At 34.2% G+C, this 15,767-nt stretch overlaps 1 protein-coding gene across 1 annotated transcript in view; it reads left to right on the top strand.

Annotated features, from left to right (window-relative positions):
- The window catches only part of CCDC171 (coiled-coil domain containing 171), a 144,580-nt gene that overhangs the window by 63,338 nt on the left and 65,475 nt on the right, over positions 1–15,767 (top strand). The window contains exons 16-20 of the mRNA XM_065662549.1: positions 1,233–1,737; positions 2,459–2,575; positions 6,929–7,155; positions 7,748–7,930; positions 9,575–9,760. Of these exons, the coding sequence (XP_065518621.1) occupies positions 1,233–1,737; positions 2,459–2,575; positions 6,929–7,155; positions 7,748–7,930; positions 9,575–9,760 (1,218 nt within the window). The remainder of the gene's footprint in view (positions 1–1,232; positions 1,738–2,458; positions 2,576–6,928; positions 7,156–7,747; positions 7,931–9,574; positions 9,761–15,767) is intronic.

Raw genomic sequence — 15,767 nt, 5'->3', positions numbered from 1 at the left:
AGTGTGGAGGAGGGTGAAGAAACCACAGTGCCTCCCTCACTGCTTGCTTGGAACTTGCACAAAGTAGAACACATTGGAATGTGTTTGGATGATACCATTTTACTTCTCTTTTGGACACTGCTGGCGTAAATAACCTCACCCCACTTTCAGCAAATTGCTTATAGCTCTAAGAGAGGTAGCTAAACCTTAGCATAAACCTCTCTTTTCTTTATCACACAGACTTGTCATTCCATTCATGTTTGGGTTTTTGTGTTCATGATTGTAACTGGAGCATAAGCGTTTAACTTGAGTTTGTGGGTTGTTTGTGAACAGTGCTACAATTTATCTCTGGATCTTGTTTAAATGTAGCCTCAGGTGGTTATTCCAATCACAGAGGACTCTCATGCATCAAGAAGCCAGTCTGAGTCTCTGAGGTCCCAGCGTAGGGTCTTGATTTCTGTACAAGAACTGCATGTTATCAAAAGCAACCAGTCTGTGCATAGTCTAACCTTAGTCCTGGCATTCCCTGGCTTCTTAGTGTCTTCATTTTGCTGGACTGGTTTACTGTTTTAAATCTTTCTCTTTCCCTATATCAGGGCATACGGAGGAAAATAAAAAGTGTTCTGCAAGTTGAAAAAAATCTGTAATGTCACTAGTCAAAATAAATATATCTGTATTACACTGTCCTTTTGAAAGCATAATGCTGTATGAGACCTAATTAATCTGTGAATATATAAGTAGGGGGTTGATTACAAAGTAATTAAGAGATCACCTTTACTTCCCCTTTCCCAGCTGCTGCCAATCTGTTTAGGTTTATCTTCCAGAGTCTTACTTGTTTTTTTTTTACTCTCCCTTATACTAACTTTAATTTCTGCTTCAAAAAACAAAAGTTCTTTCTTGAAATGGAGGATGCAATTGCTTACTGTTAAACCAACTCATAAAACTGTATTGTGGACAATTAGGTACTGTCAGACCTCCTGTGGGCTATTGCAGTACTAGTGGATTATCGTATTTCTAGCTGAGGATTGTGCAGATTTTCCTTGTGCTATTGAATTCTTTTCATACATCTGATTCTCTAACTGCTTGTGAGATATTTTAACAGTCATTAGTAATATTTTTTTGTTCCTTTAATGGGTTATTTGAACCTGAAATAAAAAATTTGTGTAGCTAAAAATGATTTTGTTGTTTTAAAGAAATATCTTCTAGTTAATTTTTTTTCCGTTGTTTTTTTTTTTTTTTTCCCTTTATCCCAGGAATACCAAAAAACAGCAGAAAAAAACAAGGAAAAAATTTATGTCCTTGAAAGAAGACGGGATAAATTAGCCCTTGAAAATGTTTCTGTGAAAAATATGTTAACACAGGTTCAGAAGGAGCATTCCTCTCTCCTGGTAGCCTGTGCACTGTTGGCGGGTGCCCTGTATCCTCTCTATGGCCGATCATGTGCTATGTCTTCCCAGAGGGACCTTCTCCAGGATCAGGTCAACATTTATGAATTAGTGAACCAGGAGATTAGGACCCTAGTTCATGCACTCTCTGATGTAGAGGAAGACAGTCAAGATGATGCAAAACTGAAGAAAAGAAAACTCAAAGGCTTAATTCATGTATTTCGAAGAGGTGTGATTGCAGTGTTGGCAGCTAACAGATTTAAAGTTTTAGCCCAGTCTTCTAGTTCCCTCTTCTCCTGGGTAGATGGCTTCAAAGAAGGCATTGGAATTCTAGTTTGTATAGGAGAATCCAAAGGCAAGCATAATGTGTCAAGTAAGCAAATTATTTTCTTCTTTGATAAGTTTTATGTCATATTACGTGGTTAGTAAATAACAAACAGGAATGTTATTAATTGAGTGTAGAGACAAATTTAATGACCTTTTTATAAATGTAGATTCTGTATTTGTGATTTCTAGATTTCTTGACAAATCTAATTTTCTCTGAAAAGGAAACACTTAGTCTGTTAAGCAGTGAAAGAAAAGTTACAACTACACATGTGAACTCATACTGTTTGATATTCTTGACATTTGCATTACAGATTTCAGAACTAGTTGCTACCACATTCTCTGTGGTAAATACATTGTAATGTATATTTTTTTAAAGGTGCTTCCTCTTCTATTAAAAACTTCTGATGTTTATTTCCTACTAAAAATGCAAAAGGTTGCTTTCTGATTCAAGTAAAATATTAATATAGGATTTCTAAATTTTCTTTAGAGATTATGTAGTCTCCCCGGCCCTTTCTGTTACCAGATCAGCTCATTCTTCCTGCTGCAAGGATAAATGGTATCAAAAATGTTTCCCAAACTAGGAGATCTGTCTACTTTTCTACTACTTTTAGTAGTTCTGGAAGCATATTTAATGCATTTAAATCGTCCTGAAAAAAGAGCTAGTTTGGAGCTTGTACACCTAGTTTTGGTTAATTTCTAAAAGAGCAGGAGATAGTAGTGTGTCTTAGTGATCTAGTTTTATTGCTAACTACAATTCTGTTTCACAGGTCGTGAAGAGGAGCAAATTCACTGTGTTGAAGCATTCAGCTGGTTTACTAGTTCTAACCTACTTGCTGCAATTGTAAGTTCTGTCGCTGAATTACAGGATGTTGTTAACACAACAGGTAAATTTAAAAGTATATTCTTGTTGTAGAAGATAAAAAATAATGAGTGTGTTTACATATTTCAGTTTGGGGGATTTTATCTAAACTATTCTGGATCAAATCTCTGGAGAGCTGTATTCTTGGAACAGATTAATTTTCTTAGTGATATGATACTTTGTCATTTTACTATATAGAGTCACAGAGATGGAAGGCTGTAGAGTGCTTCTAAAAAGTGTATAAACAGCTTTTCCTCCTTTGCTGTGAGACAGGAAAAGAACCATCTACACCGTGCCAGTGGATATTTGGAAAACTTGTTCTCAAAAGGTTCCAAGGAAGTAATATTTACAAGCTTTGAAGTTATTTTGTTCCACTGTTCTAATATTTAAAAAGTATTTTACTGAAGCTCAACTTATTTTTTTTTCCATAGAAAAAATATATGTAATTTGTGCCTATTTCATTTGTGTTTTTCTTACATGTAGGCCCTAAAACCCACACATATTTAACCTGGGATATTGCTGCTGCTGACTGAAAAGAAATATCTTCTGTGTTTTATATGATACTAATCTAGAATTTCCAGATCTGGAAAACAATTGAATTTGATGGATACCGTTTTCAATAAACTGGTGTCTGAAATCAGCCATTGAATCAAAAATGTTTTGATTCAGCTTCAGGTTCTCTTTCCTGTTTTCAACTTACACCCTTAAAAAACAAAGTTTGAATTATATTCACAATATTTGAACAGTTTTGCTGCAATTGTTCCTCTGTATGTAATGCTGAGAAAGAACAGCAAATTGAAAAAGGATAAAGATAAACTTTACATCGATGTAAACTTTACAGCATCGATGTGCTGAAGTGACTAATTAAAGACCCTAAACCTCATGATATAATGCTGGTATTCAAGTATATGAGAATTCTGGTGAACTCCTCTTGACATCTCTACACTCAACACAGTTTTTGTTTTGAGAATTAGGAAAAGCCATGCTGAGAATGTTGTGGCCACACTTTGGTGATTTTTTCATAGCTTATCTCTATTTTAAATAATTTTCACAGAACCCCACAATCTAACTTTTCATGTATTACTTGGAATTCTGTTGCTCTTGAGATCAAAAGTCTCCCAAGAACCTGTGGTTCAAAAAGTAGTAATAAATAATTTAAAGTTTGACGTGAAATTCCAGAAGTGTTGAAGTGTTAAGGCTCTGAAGGAACATATTTGAAAGAAAGCTTGCATACTTAGGAAATTATTTTATGTTCTCTAAGTCATATTTCAAGTAGGATTCAAACCTTCAAAATGACTTTAATGATTTGGGAATTTATTTTAGATATAAATAGGAAATCTGAGGGGCATCTGCTCTCTTCACATCTTGAAATAATGGCAGTTCCAGATTGGACTGCACATCACAGGAGGTGCTGTCTGGATCTACAATATGGCATGGTTTGGTGTCTTTAATTAAAATTACTGTTAAAGATGGCTAGGTTCTCAGGGACCATGTGAGGGAGTTGAAAGAAACCAAATCCAGATTGCTCAGGTATCAGTGTAACTTTTGGGCTTGCGTGCTCTGGTGATTTAAGGCACCTTTCTGGAGATTTTAGCTTTTAAAAAATAGGGTTTGGTTTGACATTTATGATCATTTCACACTGTTCATTAGTTTGGTTCTCATTCCAGCATGTCTTGGGATGATCTCTTAGATTCAGTTTGAATACAAGTTCACTGAATTGTCAGGGTTTATTGTTTTGGTTTGTTTTGGGGTTTTTTTAATGTTAGTTTTGTAGGTTTATTTGAACAGAATATGTACTGTGATAAACCAGAGAAAGTAAAGGTCAAGCATTTTGAATACAAACATCATCAACTGCTACGTGCACGAAGCATTTGAAGCTTAGCATGAAAATTTTAGTCTTGTGTAGTACTACTAGTACGTTCATCCTGCTGACTGTTCCATTTCACTAAAACAGTGTAAGCAAGAATTTTCTTCATCTGTTAGTGAAGTTTGTCACTTTTCATTGTCTTTTTTCCCCATTTCTTTAATTGTAAGAACTAACTGCTCTTTGTGTAATTATTTAAATAATTTCTTATACACATTGCAAGGTACATAATGCTTTTACTGTAATTTCTTGATCCTTTGTGGGCAGGTACTTTAAATGTATACACTTACACCATATATTCACTTCCCAGTAATTATAGATACAGTTCTTTGTGGAATTGGTTTATATTCTCACTTCATTTTTCAAAGCAGTCAGTGCCTTGCTCAACATATTAATGTGTATTTAAACAAAAAATGCTCCCCACCCAAAAAAAAAACACCAAAAAAACCCAGAGGTGATTTTTTGCCTTTTTATTCCCCAGCCCAATAAATTACCTTAAGTTGTAGATGCTAAGAATAATTTGGTTATGAACTGGAACAATCATTTAAAATACTACAAAACAATTGCCTGAACTGTTATTCATAATTTGGTTTTAATATAGTTATACTAAAGCTTCTAGACATAGGGAAAGAGGCTGCCATCCTGGGTACTGCATGTATGGAAAAATACTGCCTTTTCTGGCAGGCAAGCAATCTTGTGTAAAATGAAATACCAGCTGGAAATACTAGGAAAAATAAAAGAACAGTAGGTCATTGAGAGTATTCTTATTTTGGTATTTACCAAAAATCATGATAAAGGAGAGGTTTTTTTAGAAGGTTTTGGTGTCATGTGAAAGCAGTACAGATATTCTGGTTTTAATTTTTAGTTTAATTTTATTCTTCTTAACTAAACATTAAAACTAGTGAATGCATCTTGACTGGAGAAAAGAGATTGTCTTTGAAACTGAGAGGTGGGTAGGACAGGATGATCTGTTAAAATATTGAAGATAGATTATCTTTCAAGTGATTAGTAATAGGGAATCAACATAAGTAAAAGATAGGAGCCTTGGCCAAAATAGACAGAGTTATGCAATAGCTGTTTCTTCTGAATAAGAATTTTTTTAAATTATTATTTCAAATAGTGTTTTGATAGATAAAGATAACAATGCTGGATAAGATTTTTAGATGAGTTGAAAGAGTGCTATATTAAACATGAAGCCAGAATTACTAGTAGCTGTGGCTATGGAGAGCGTGTACTCAAAAATGGTATTCCAGCCAAGCACTGGAATCATTGAAATAGTGGTATTTTGAAACCAAGCAGGAGAATGGCTCTGACGGAGACTATGAATTTGTCTTGTGCCTTTTTGTTTATTTGCTTACAAATAAATTTTATCACACATATGTGTAATTGATAATTTATTACAAGAATCGTAATCTAAAGGTATCAGTAATTAAGTTTCATTTGCTTTGAACCTGTGGTGTTATCCTCACAATGTGTAAAAAGAAATTCTTTAACTTAAACAAGCTACAGTATTTTTTTCTATTTATACTTTTAAAGTAAATGTTTTAATTCACTGCAGCAACAGGAGATCTACTGTACTACTGAATGTAAATAAGCTCCTCCATGCTTGTCATCTTACACTGATAGTATCATAAGACAAGTAATGACAGATTAAGACCTGCCTAGCAGAGGGAAAACTAAATTACAAGACTTTTATTAAGGCATAAATAAACCTATTAACTGTTATCTGGAATACCAATTAGTGGAAGGAGCACTGACAATTTTATTTATCAACATTAAACACAATTATTAATTACAGACCTGACGAATCTAGCAGTAAGCAGGACATGTTGGGTGTGCTGGGGCCTTAAGTCCATTATATGAGAAGGATGATTACCAAAATCCTGTGGGGAAATAAGTAATTGTAGCTGTAAAATTTTAATTGCCTTGGAATAAGGTAAATTATATTCTCTTGTCTCAGAATATAAATAGTATGGCATTAAGGTACCAAGCCTCACTAATTTTGAACAGCAAATGATTTAGACATCTATAGAGGGGAGGGAAGAAGAGCCAGGAAACCCTCAGAAATTTGCATTGTAAAATATTTCAATAAAGTAATTTACCATGTGCTGTCACATCTGACATCTTGACCTGGTTTGCATTTACTTGCATCCATCTTACATGTTTTATGAATTACAAAATTAGGACATCAAAGAAAGACTTGAGAAAGCATAGCATTGGAGGAGAATATAAAAACAACTAGAAAATTATTCTTTGACAAACAAATCCTATTCTAAGAATCTTATCCTACCCTTCTATCCAAAGACTGATAGGAGTAGAGTATTCATAGCTAAATACAGAATTTGTCTGAAAGTCTTTCTGAGATATTTCCTGTGAGCTCAGTCGTCTACTTCTTAATGAAAATTTCCTACTGAATATTTTAAAGATGCTGTTTATTGTTGTTGCTTTTTACCACTGAAGAAAGCCCCCAAACTGATAAGCTTCATGATGTTTCTTTGTTGTTGTTTCTTAAAGATCCAAAGCCCTGGCTTTCTGAACACGTACTTGTAAATGCAGCCAGGAACTCCTTTTCAAAACTTATGGACAAGCTGAATGTAATAATGGAGACTGTTCCATTAGACAGCAGAAGGAGCATTACTTACCTGGAGAAAAACTCCTTGGTACAGAGATTGGCTCATGGACTTCATAAAATAAATACTCAGGCGCTGGAAGCTGGATTATGTGACAGACTACCCATTATGGTATGCTTATTTATAGCGCTACTTCATATAACAGCACGTTCACAGTGTAGGTTCACAGCATAAGTGTTATGGTGAAGCTCTCTTGATAGTACTGTTAATTTTGTTTCAGATTCTTTATGAGTCCGTTACATTGAAGTCAGCTCCATAGAGAATCAGAAATAGATCTGCAACACCCAAAAGCAGTACGGCATTAATAGATCTTTTATTGTCAAAGAATTTAAGAAGAGATTTGATATATCCAAGAAAAAGATTTTTTTAATGTTCTATCAAAATTGTATTTGCTTTATAAGAACAAACTTGTAAAGCTTGATAACCTTCTTCGCTTTAGCTGAAGTGAAATAATAAAGTCTTTCTTACATAATCTTTTATTGTGGGCTTTACATGAAAACAGGTACTTCCTCAAAAGCAGAATTTCCAGTAACCCTCAACAGTACACAAAACGCGTTCACATTCTTGCACTCGCATGTGTCTTTTAGAGATGGACAGCAAAGTGACAGCATTATCTAATTTTCTTGGGTACTCAATGTAATTGTTTTTATTTCTAAAATAGCACATCTTATAGCATATTTTTTCTGTTTCTGTTTACTAACAGAAAAGTATAGCATCTTTGCAAAAGCAGATATTCGAATTTACACAAAGACTTCATACAGCAGAGGTGGAACGCCGTTCACTGCGCCTAAAACTTGCTGAATTTAAATGGAATTTCAGTGAGATGAAAAAAGAAGCTGAAAAAGCCCAGAGCTTGCAAAAGCAATTAAATATGTTTAAGCAATCTGTAAGTATATAAAATTTAGATGATTTAAGGAGATCCTTCTTTTTACACATTTTTTGATTTGTGTTCTTTTGAAAAACAAGTATAAAATCAATCTTCTATTAACAGAATTTTCAACAAAACTTGCTTTGTAAATGTCACTAAACTGTAAATCGGATCTATTTTAAAAAATCTCATTTCTGTAGGCATTTCTCTTTGATTCATAAAAGGAGCCATTCTGTGTAAACTGTATGTTTGGTATTCAGTAACCCAGATTAAGTTGAAAGCGTTGGTGTGATATATACCGTAACATTTGTACGTTTCACATCCCCAGTTAGCATGAGGGTATCCAGTAGGTGTGTTCATGAGAAGTTCATAAAGCACAAATGTATTTTAAACTCTACATGGATATTGCTGAGTATTATGATAGACATTGTACTGTATCTTTGACTGTGGGTTGTATCCCAGGCTAGTCTTAGTATACAAATCTTAGTGTGGTTGTTTTCCTGAAGGAGTAAGTTTATGGCAAAGAAAAGAAAGACCTCTACTACATTCTGAGTAGCACGTACACACCCTTTGCTGTTGCTGATTTACTTAAGCACGATGGGTTTACTAACCCATAAATAGCACTGCCTGGCAGGAATGAGACAACAAAAAGGTTCCCTAACTACTAGAAGCCCCAGTGTAGCAAGTAAGGGACACAGTATTTAAGGACTTCATACCATTTCGTGGGTTATCAGTTTGTTCCCTGTCGTACTCAAAACTGTGCCTTCAGTCCTTACTGGGGGAGGAGAAACTTGTCTTGTTTTAGCATGCTGCATGTTTATTGGGCAGCCTTCCTCCTATGTGTATTTTCCATAGGCTGCATTCAGGATTGAGGTTACTTCTGAGCTAGCTGAGAAAGTGAATGGATAAGTATTCTTACGTATGCTTTACAGATGCACAGTATAACTGAAACAGTCGTGTCCCAGAATGAGCAGCCTTTCCTGTAGCTTTGCCCAGTGTTGATCCTGAGGCCTAGTTGGTAGACTTGTGTGTCCCAGTCAAAACATTTCTAAGCAGGGAATATTTTTTACATCATTTCACATGCATTCTGCTTCCTAGCTGATAAAATGGATTATTTTTTTTCTTTTTACTCAAATAGACAAGGTTAGATCTAATTTCTTCAATTTTGTTCTTAATGGGTTTTATTCCCTTACAGTTCTGGGACAGTTAGATGAGGCTGTCATATTTTAGATTGTTGTTGAAATGTAGATGATGATTTAAAAATTACTACTTCTTTCCAGAACATTTTGGGGAGGGGAGGATGAGCCCAGGAAGATATTTTGTTTAGAGGGTTTAAAAAGATATGCATTGAAATGTGGGGCATTGATCTACATATTTCCTTCTAAATACTGATTCTTTACAAGCTGGGGTGCTAATTTTAATAGAATAATGAATATGTACTGTTTACAGTACCCTGAATGCTTTTTTTGAAAGAATAGTCAATAAAGTTGTCTGCTGTTTTATTATGCAGTGATCTATCTTTATGTTAAAAAACCCTAACTATTCATCTTTAGCACTGTTTTGTTTTAGAATTTGATATGTTTTCAAATGAAACTCTGAAGTTGAGTATGTAAACAAGTGAATACAGTTACACAGTAAAACACAATTTATTTGCCTTATCAGAAATTGATCACGCATGAGAGGTTTGAAAGTGCACGTGAAGAATTAAATAATGCATTACATCGGGAGCATCAGGCACAAGTGCTTTTGAATGAACAAGCGCAACAGCTACAGGAGTTAAATAATAAACTAGAATTGCACTCCAGTGAAGAAGCAGACAAAAACCAAGTCTTAAGTGAAACTGTAAAGGTAAGATGATCCTTCTGAAATAGGCACCAGAAATGTATGTTTTGATGAGTAAGCCAGACTTGCAGTTCTTGTGCAAATTAAACGATAGGAGTAATCACACACTTGCTACTCAGTCCATTAGAATTTTAGGGTCCTCCAAAACCACTTTCAAAATTAAACTTCAAGGTTTCTGCTTTTGGGACTGGGTGACGTACACCAATATCTGTAATCTGTGGAGTGTCTGTGTTTTACATGCCATCTCATGGTACATAAGAGACAGCAGTTCTAGCTATCATGAGGTGTTTCTAGACTATAGTAAAAATGAAGGAAGAAATACAGGAACAGTTTTATTTTTATTAGAGGTAATAAGAATGTTTTAAAACCTGGATTAGCTGTTTCGTGAATATAAACTTAGGATACAAAATGCATTTGTCAGTTCAGAAGATGCTAGTTGAGGGTAAAGAAAGATCCTTTTTCATCAGGATTTAGAATTTTCACCAGATGCAACAAGTAATGAGATACTGTTATCACAATCTGTGATAGCAAATCAAGGAGCAAAGAGAGAATAAGGGGTTTGAAGCCAGGTATATATCTAACATGGGAAGAGAAGAAATCTCATGATGGCAGGCCAGTAATGTATAGTGACCTGAGGTTTGCAGCTTTTATTTATTTTTTATTTAGAGCAAGCCTTGCTGCTGCTGTCTGCTCCTCAGCCCCGCTACTGTCTTTCCCAGTATTCTGTGAATTGTTAGTTGAGCAAAAGAGACTGCTTTGCTGGTATTTTGAAAAATAGAATAGCTTGTGATTGTGAGGAAGATGTAGGGAGGAAGCGAAAAGAAATGTCAAGAGGCGGGAAGAGAACCAAAAAGATGCAAGCTATAAAACTAGTAGAAATGTCAGAAACCATTGTTGAAAATGTAACTGTGAAAATGGATGACAAGGAGTGTCACTTGCCACATAATGTTTGAAGTGATGTACAGTGGAGGAAGCTAAAGGATATTGTTGAATTTATTAAGGAGGATTTTCATTAGCAGAATTACTTACTAAAACTGCTTTGCCTCACTAAGGATGAAAGACAATGACATTTCCAGTATACCTCTTGGTTTTAATTTTTTTTTTTTTTTACTCCCTTCTAGTCCCCTGACTTTGGGTGTTTCATTTCAATAGAAGAATAAACTTGTCTAGTGTTTAAGTTAGGTTGCTTGTTAATACTGTTGCTTTTTTGTTTTAGATATAACTGCAATATATAAAAGCCATTAGGCTTGTGTTTGATTTCTTTGGGAAATACTTGATTCAAGATTTTTAAATGGTTATTAGGAGCGTAAAAGAGGGAAGGAATAGAAGACAGATGTTATTTGAAGTCTTCATTATGATTTACAGTTTATACCTTAATGCATGGTATTTCACCATGTTTTACTTTATATGTAAACACGGTTTTACATTTGTTCAGAAATGAAGCAAAAAGTCAATTGTAGGCATTTAAAATATAGGATGGATTTTTAAACAAATCTATTTTATGGATTATTGAATACTGAATTATATTTTGCAGCTTCTGTTTTTTTGTTAATTAAAGACTAGATAAGTTTTTGTTTGTTTGTTTGTTTTTTTGAGACAGCAGTGATCCTAAATGCATCCTAATTCCACAAAGTCTTAGCAGTTGTGTGCTACTGGAACAGCTGGATTTAGTGTAAAATGCTTGATTATAGCTGAAATCTGTAAAGTACAATACAGTGAAGTACTATAGTAGTTGTGAGAAGATGGAGACTAAGAAGGTTGACAAAGTAAGCTTTAGAGCTGAAATGTATTGCTTACAGTTCTACTGATTTGGTTTTCTAAATGTATAACTGTAATTGTCAGTTTCTTCCATGGAGGAGTTTTGAACCAAATTTAAGTTCTAGGCTTATTGCCATGTACTGTCCCTAACCTTCTCTTTAAATAATAGGTTTGTTCCTATTCCTTCGTGTTGTTCACTACAATAGTTAGAATGAACCTGCATATAAATAATATATTAGATACTTTTACTTTCAATCACTTTTTTAAAAAATTATTCACACTTCAACAGTAAGGAAGTATTTTGGTATTCATATACTTTCATGAAGTAGCCTTATTAAAGGAGTAATACTTAATTTCTTAGCTTTATCGGTTCAGATTTTAATCCTGTATATTTTTATCTTCCTAATGGCATGTACCATAGAGACATCCAAGGTAGCCAATTACATTCAAGGTCAGCTGGAACTAGGCAACTCTTTCACACCAGTTTTTTCTTAGATGAGGTAAATCAGTAGCTGTGATTCCCCTGTCTTTGAAGTGAAACTTCTACACAAATGCTAAACAGTCATCTCTAGCAGACATAATTTTTACTCCTTATACATGCATGGCTTAATTCCAGTAAAATACTTCTTTCTATTGGCAGGTACATTGTGTATTTTTATTTCTTTTTAGGTATGTTACTATCTGTAATGAAAACACTCTATTTTTGAGGAGCAAGTCATTGAAATTGTTAATGAATAGTTATTCCTACATTGCACTTGTTGGCATTTCAGGTGCAGTGTATGTTAAATCATGTAACTTGCTTCTGATCTGCCTCAAAATAGACTTCGATACATGTTTTAGAAGACAACACCCTAAATTTTGCCTTTGTTTACTCTGCTGAGTTTAGTGAAGCTGCCACTGATTTATGAAAGCATAAAAGAAAAATTCTCATTCAGGTGCTTTGATAACAGTCATAGAAAAATGTTTTCTGATGGGAAGGTTTTCTGATGGGAAGGTTTTCTGATGGGAATGTTTATTTTCACTAGCTATTTCACTTAAATCATTATTGCATATGCTGTATTCAGAAAGTCTAGTGTCCTTTGCTGAACAGATGCAGCCAGATTAGATTCTGATGGAGATTGCGATTGCTAGGTTTGTTCAGGAAGTGGATATTTTACCTGAACAGTCTCTCTGTTCTTCTTGTGGATTTCAAGTGAGGGTGTTACACAATTTGCTGCTTTATGTTGTTTTCCGTCCTTATTCATATATATCCACATATTTTCCCTGAAGAGTAATTTTAATTATTTATACAATTTCTTTTGTTAATACTGTTGCACACGCTTAGCAAGTCAGTTTTCTAGTTGGCTGTTTCTGCAAATAATGAAGTATTGTAACTTACAGAAGAGTTAAAAGGCTTCACTTGTATGAGGAAGGCCAAGTGATTTTCATGCTTCGCAAATACAACAGTAAAGATTACAGTCATTATAAATAGAAAAATAGATTTAGGTTTTGTTTTTGTTTGTGGGTTTTTTGTATGTTGGTTTGTTTTTAACTTTATGGCAGCATAAGTTGTAAAGATTGTTAAGATTTGGATGCACTAAGGGATACTGTTGATTACCAAAAGCTTGTCATTTTGTCAAGAAATGGCATTTCTGTGTACTGCCTGGTTAAATTAAAGGCTATTTTTTAAAGAAAGCAGTATAGCTGATTACCATTAGAGAATTTGTATTAATCCAGCTTAGCATGTTGAAGAGAGGCAAACTCCCCTCTGAGTAGGTTAGAAACTAAAATTCATAATTAATTAATTTAATGGTTTTTCTTATTTTCATACTATGTTCTGAACACCTAAATAATGTACAAAGTAGGTAAGAAAGGATTAACATTACCATCTGCCCTGTTCTTAGTCAAAAGATGTCATGCGTTTTTGTCTTACAGTAAAATAGAAGTTAAACAGTTTCGTCATGTATTTCAGTTTGTGTTAACACTGTTTTCGAAATAAGTAAGCCTGCTCATTCTCCTTTTCTGTTACGTAACTTCCAATACTACTAACTTCTTAGACAGGTAGACAGATAGCTAGTCTTCAAAGAGTTAGGTTAACTAAAAACTAGCCCTGAAGCCGATCCTTTGTGCTTCTTTGTTTAAAGATTGCAGTACTTTATTATCTTTTTTTTTTTTATCACAAACTTGTGCATTAAATCTTCTCTTGGTGATAAATAATTGTGCTGATTCTGTTTAGCACTTTAAAAGCAGCTCTTCATTGTGCACAGATCTCCTTGGTTAGCCAAGGTTAGTAGATTCAGGGTCCAAGGGTTGCCGTGGTTTTTTTCTACTTTAGAGATCACTTAATTAGGTATATTGATCCCTGTGTTTCCTTGCTGAACTTATTTCCAGTCAGGTTGGTAGGTCTGTGTATTTCCTTTGTTCTGTGCCTAGAACATTCATCAGTATCAGCATGAGTAGTGTTGGAGGGCTGAAGTCAGTACATGGCCTTTAGAAAAGTATTGCTCCATTGTCATCAGTGAAGCAGCTAGCAACAAAGTTGTTGAAGGTCTGCCTTAACTTTTCTGAGTCAGGCTTTCTGGTAAATGTATAAGTAATGAGGAGAATAGGAGAAATAATAAGATCAAAATTTGTGGAACTAAGTATGTGTTGGCATTATCATGGAGCTCAAGACAATAGATCAAAATTCTGCAGTATGAGTCACACAAACATTAATTGATCAGAAGTTCTTATTTTGAAAGGATATGGTCATTGCCATTGTGTTACCGTTTCATTCCTCTGCAGTTTCTCTTTTCTGCGGTTTTGCAAGTTGAATGTTGGTAATAGTTCATTGTAACTTGAGCAATGTTAAGATTTTACATTGGAATTTGAACACTTACACCAGGTGAACTTTTTTTGTTGTTTCTTGAATTATCCTACTACACAATATTTTATTGGTTAGTAGTAAGAATTTTATTCAGGCTGGTTTTGTCAGGCAAATTCTTTACTATGTTTGTATGGTAAGAAAATAGTAAAATAATGTCCAAAATTACTTCAACTTTACATGGAAAGAAGAGTGAAAGGAATTGCCAGTTTATTACATTTATGTTCAATTTAGGCAGGTTTAATGTTACTTATCTCATGAGAAAAGACATGTCTGTGTTAGGAAAATTCATATTTTATTTTTAATGTGTTAAAGAATTTAAAGCAACTGAGGATTTTGCTCTTACCATGGTAACAATTTGGCACTGAGAGAGAACATGGGAGCAAGTCATGATTACATGACATCCGTTTGGTTAATCTTTGGAAGGTAATTATAAGCAGGAGTTAATTCCCAAGAAAGAATAGGTTTTCCCTTCTATAAAAATAGTGGAATAAGTTTGATCATGCTAGTCTGATTCAGTAGTCTGAATTTAGCAGTCATTTTTATTAATCATGTGCTAAAGCACTCTTCTGGTACTTTGCAGATGAAGGCAAGTAACCAAAACAGGTAGAACTGTGCCTAGGAGTAAGGAAACTAATGTGGAAACAAGATTCAATAATTTGGACTGCAAGTTACTTTTCAGCAGATGGCTAAGACCTTGGGGTCTTTTGTCTATTAATGACAGGCAGACAATGAAACCTAGGATGCTTTAGTTATACCTTCATAATGTAGTAATGTTGCCTGTTTTACAGAATACTTTTTATCTTGAGTCTATTTGCTGCATTGTGCTATTTAAAAAAAAAAAAAAAAAAAAAACACAACCTGACATTCTGACAAAGGTTAAATAAAGAAAAAGGAAGACTTTAACAAAGTAATTGCACAAACCAGAGCGAGTTTTATAGTCTGAAAGTAACTTCCAGTATTTTCTGGGTATTCCATTTGTAGAAACTATTTGCCACCCTTGAGGGGAAGTAAGTATAAATGGAACAATATTGGTATCTAAAAGCTTAATGGTTTTATTGTTGCATTGTAATTATACTAATAAACGCTTCTGTCAATGACCTTGGAATTTATAGGGCAGTGAGAAAGATTTATTGACATGTAATTTAGAAGAAGAATGGGATTATTGTGTAATTACAGTATGTGGTTATTAAGCACATGTACTTACATACTGTTTATCCCTGTTATTTCAGGACTTTCAACTGTGTTTCAGTTTTCACTCAAAAAACCAGAAAGGCTTCTTGGTAAATCCAGTGTCTGGGAGAATTTTGTGATATTATTGGGTCAACTACAAAGAAACTTTGTTACCTTGACATATGTAGAGGGGATCAATAGATCTTTAAAAACAGTATGTGATATTTTTAAAGAAATGTT

The sequence above is a fragment of the Lathamus discolor genome, chromosome Z (assembly GCF_037157495.1).
Source record: "Lathamus discolor isolate bLatDis1 chromosome Z, bLatDis1.hap1, whole genome shotgun sequence".
Taxonomy (NCBI): domain Eukaryota; kingdom Metazoa; phylum Chordata; class Aves; order Psittaciformes; family Psittacidae; genus Lathamus; species Lathamus discolor.
The sequence above is the reverse complement of the archived record's forward strand: the minus strand, read 5'-3'. Positions and strand labels throughout refer to the sequence as shown.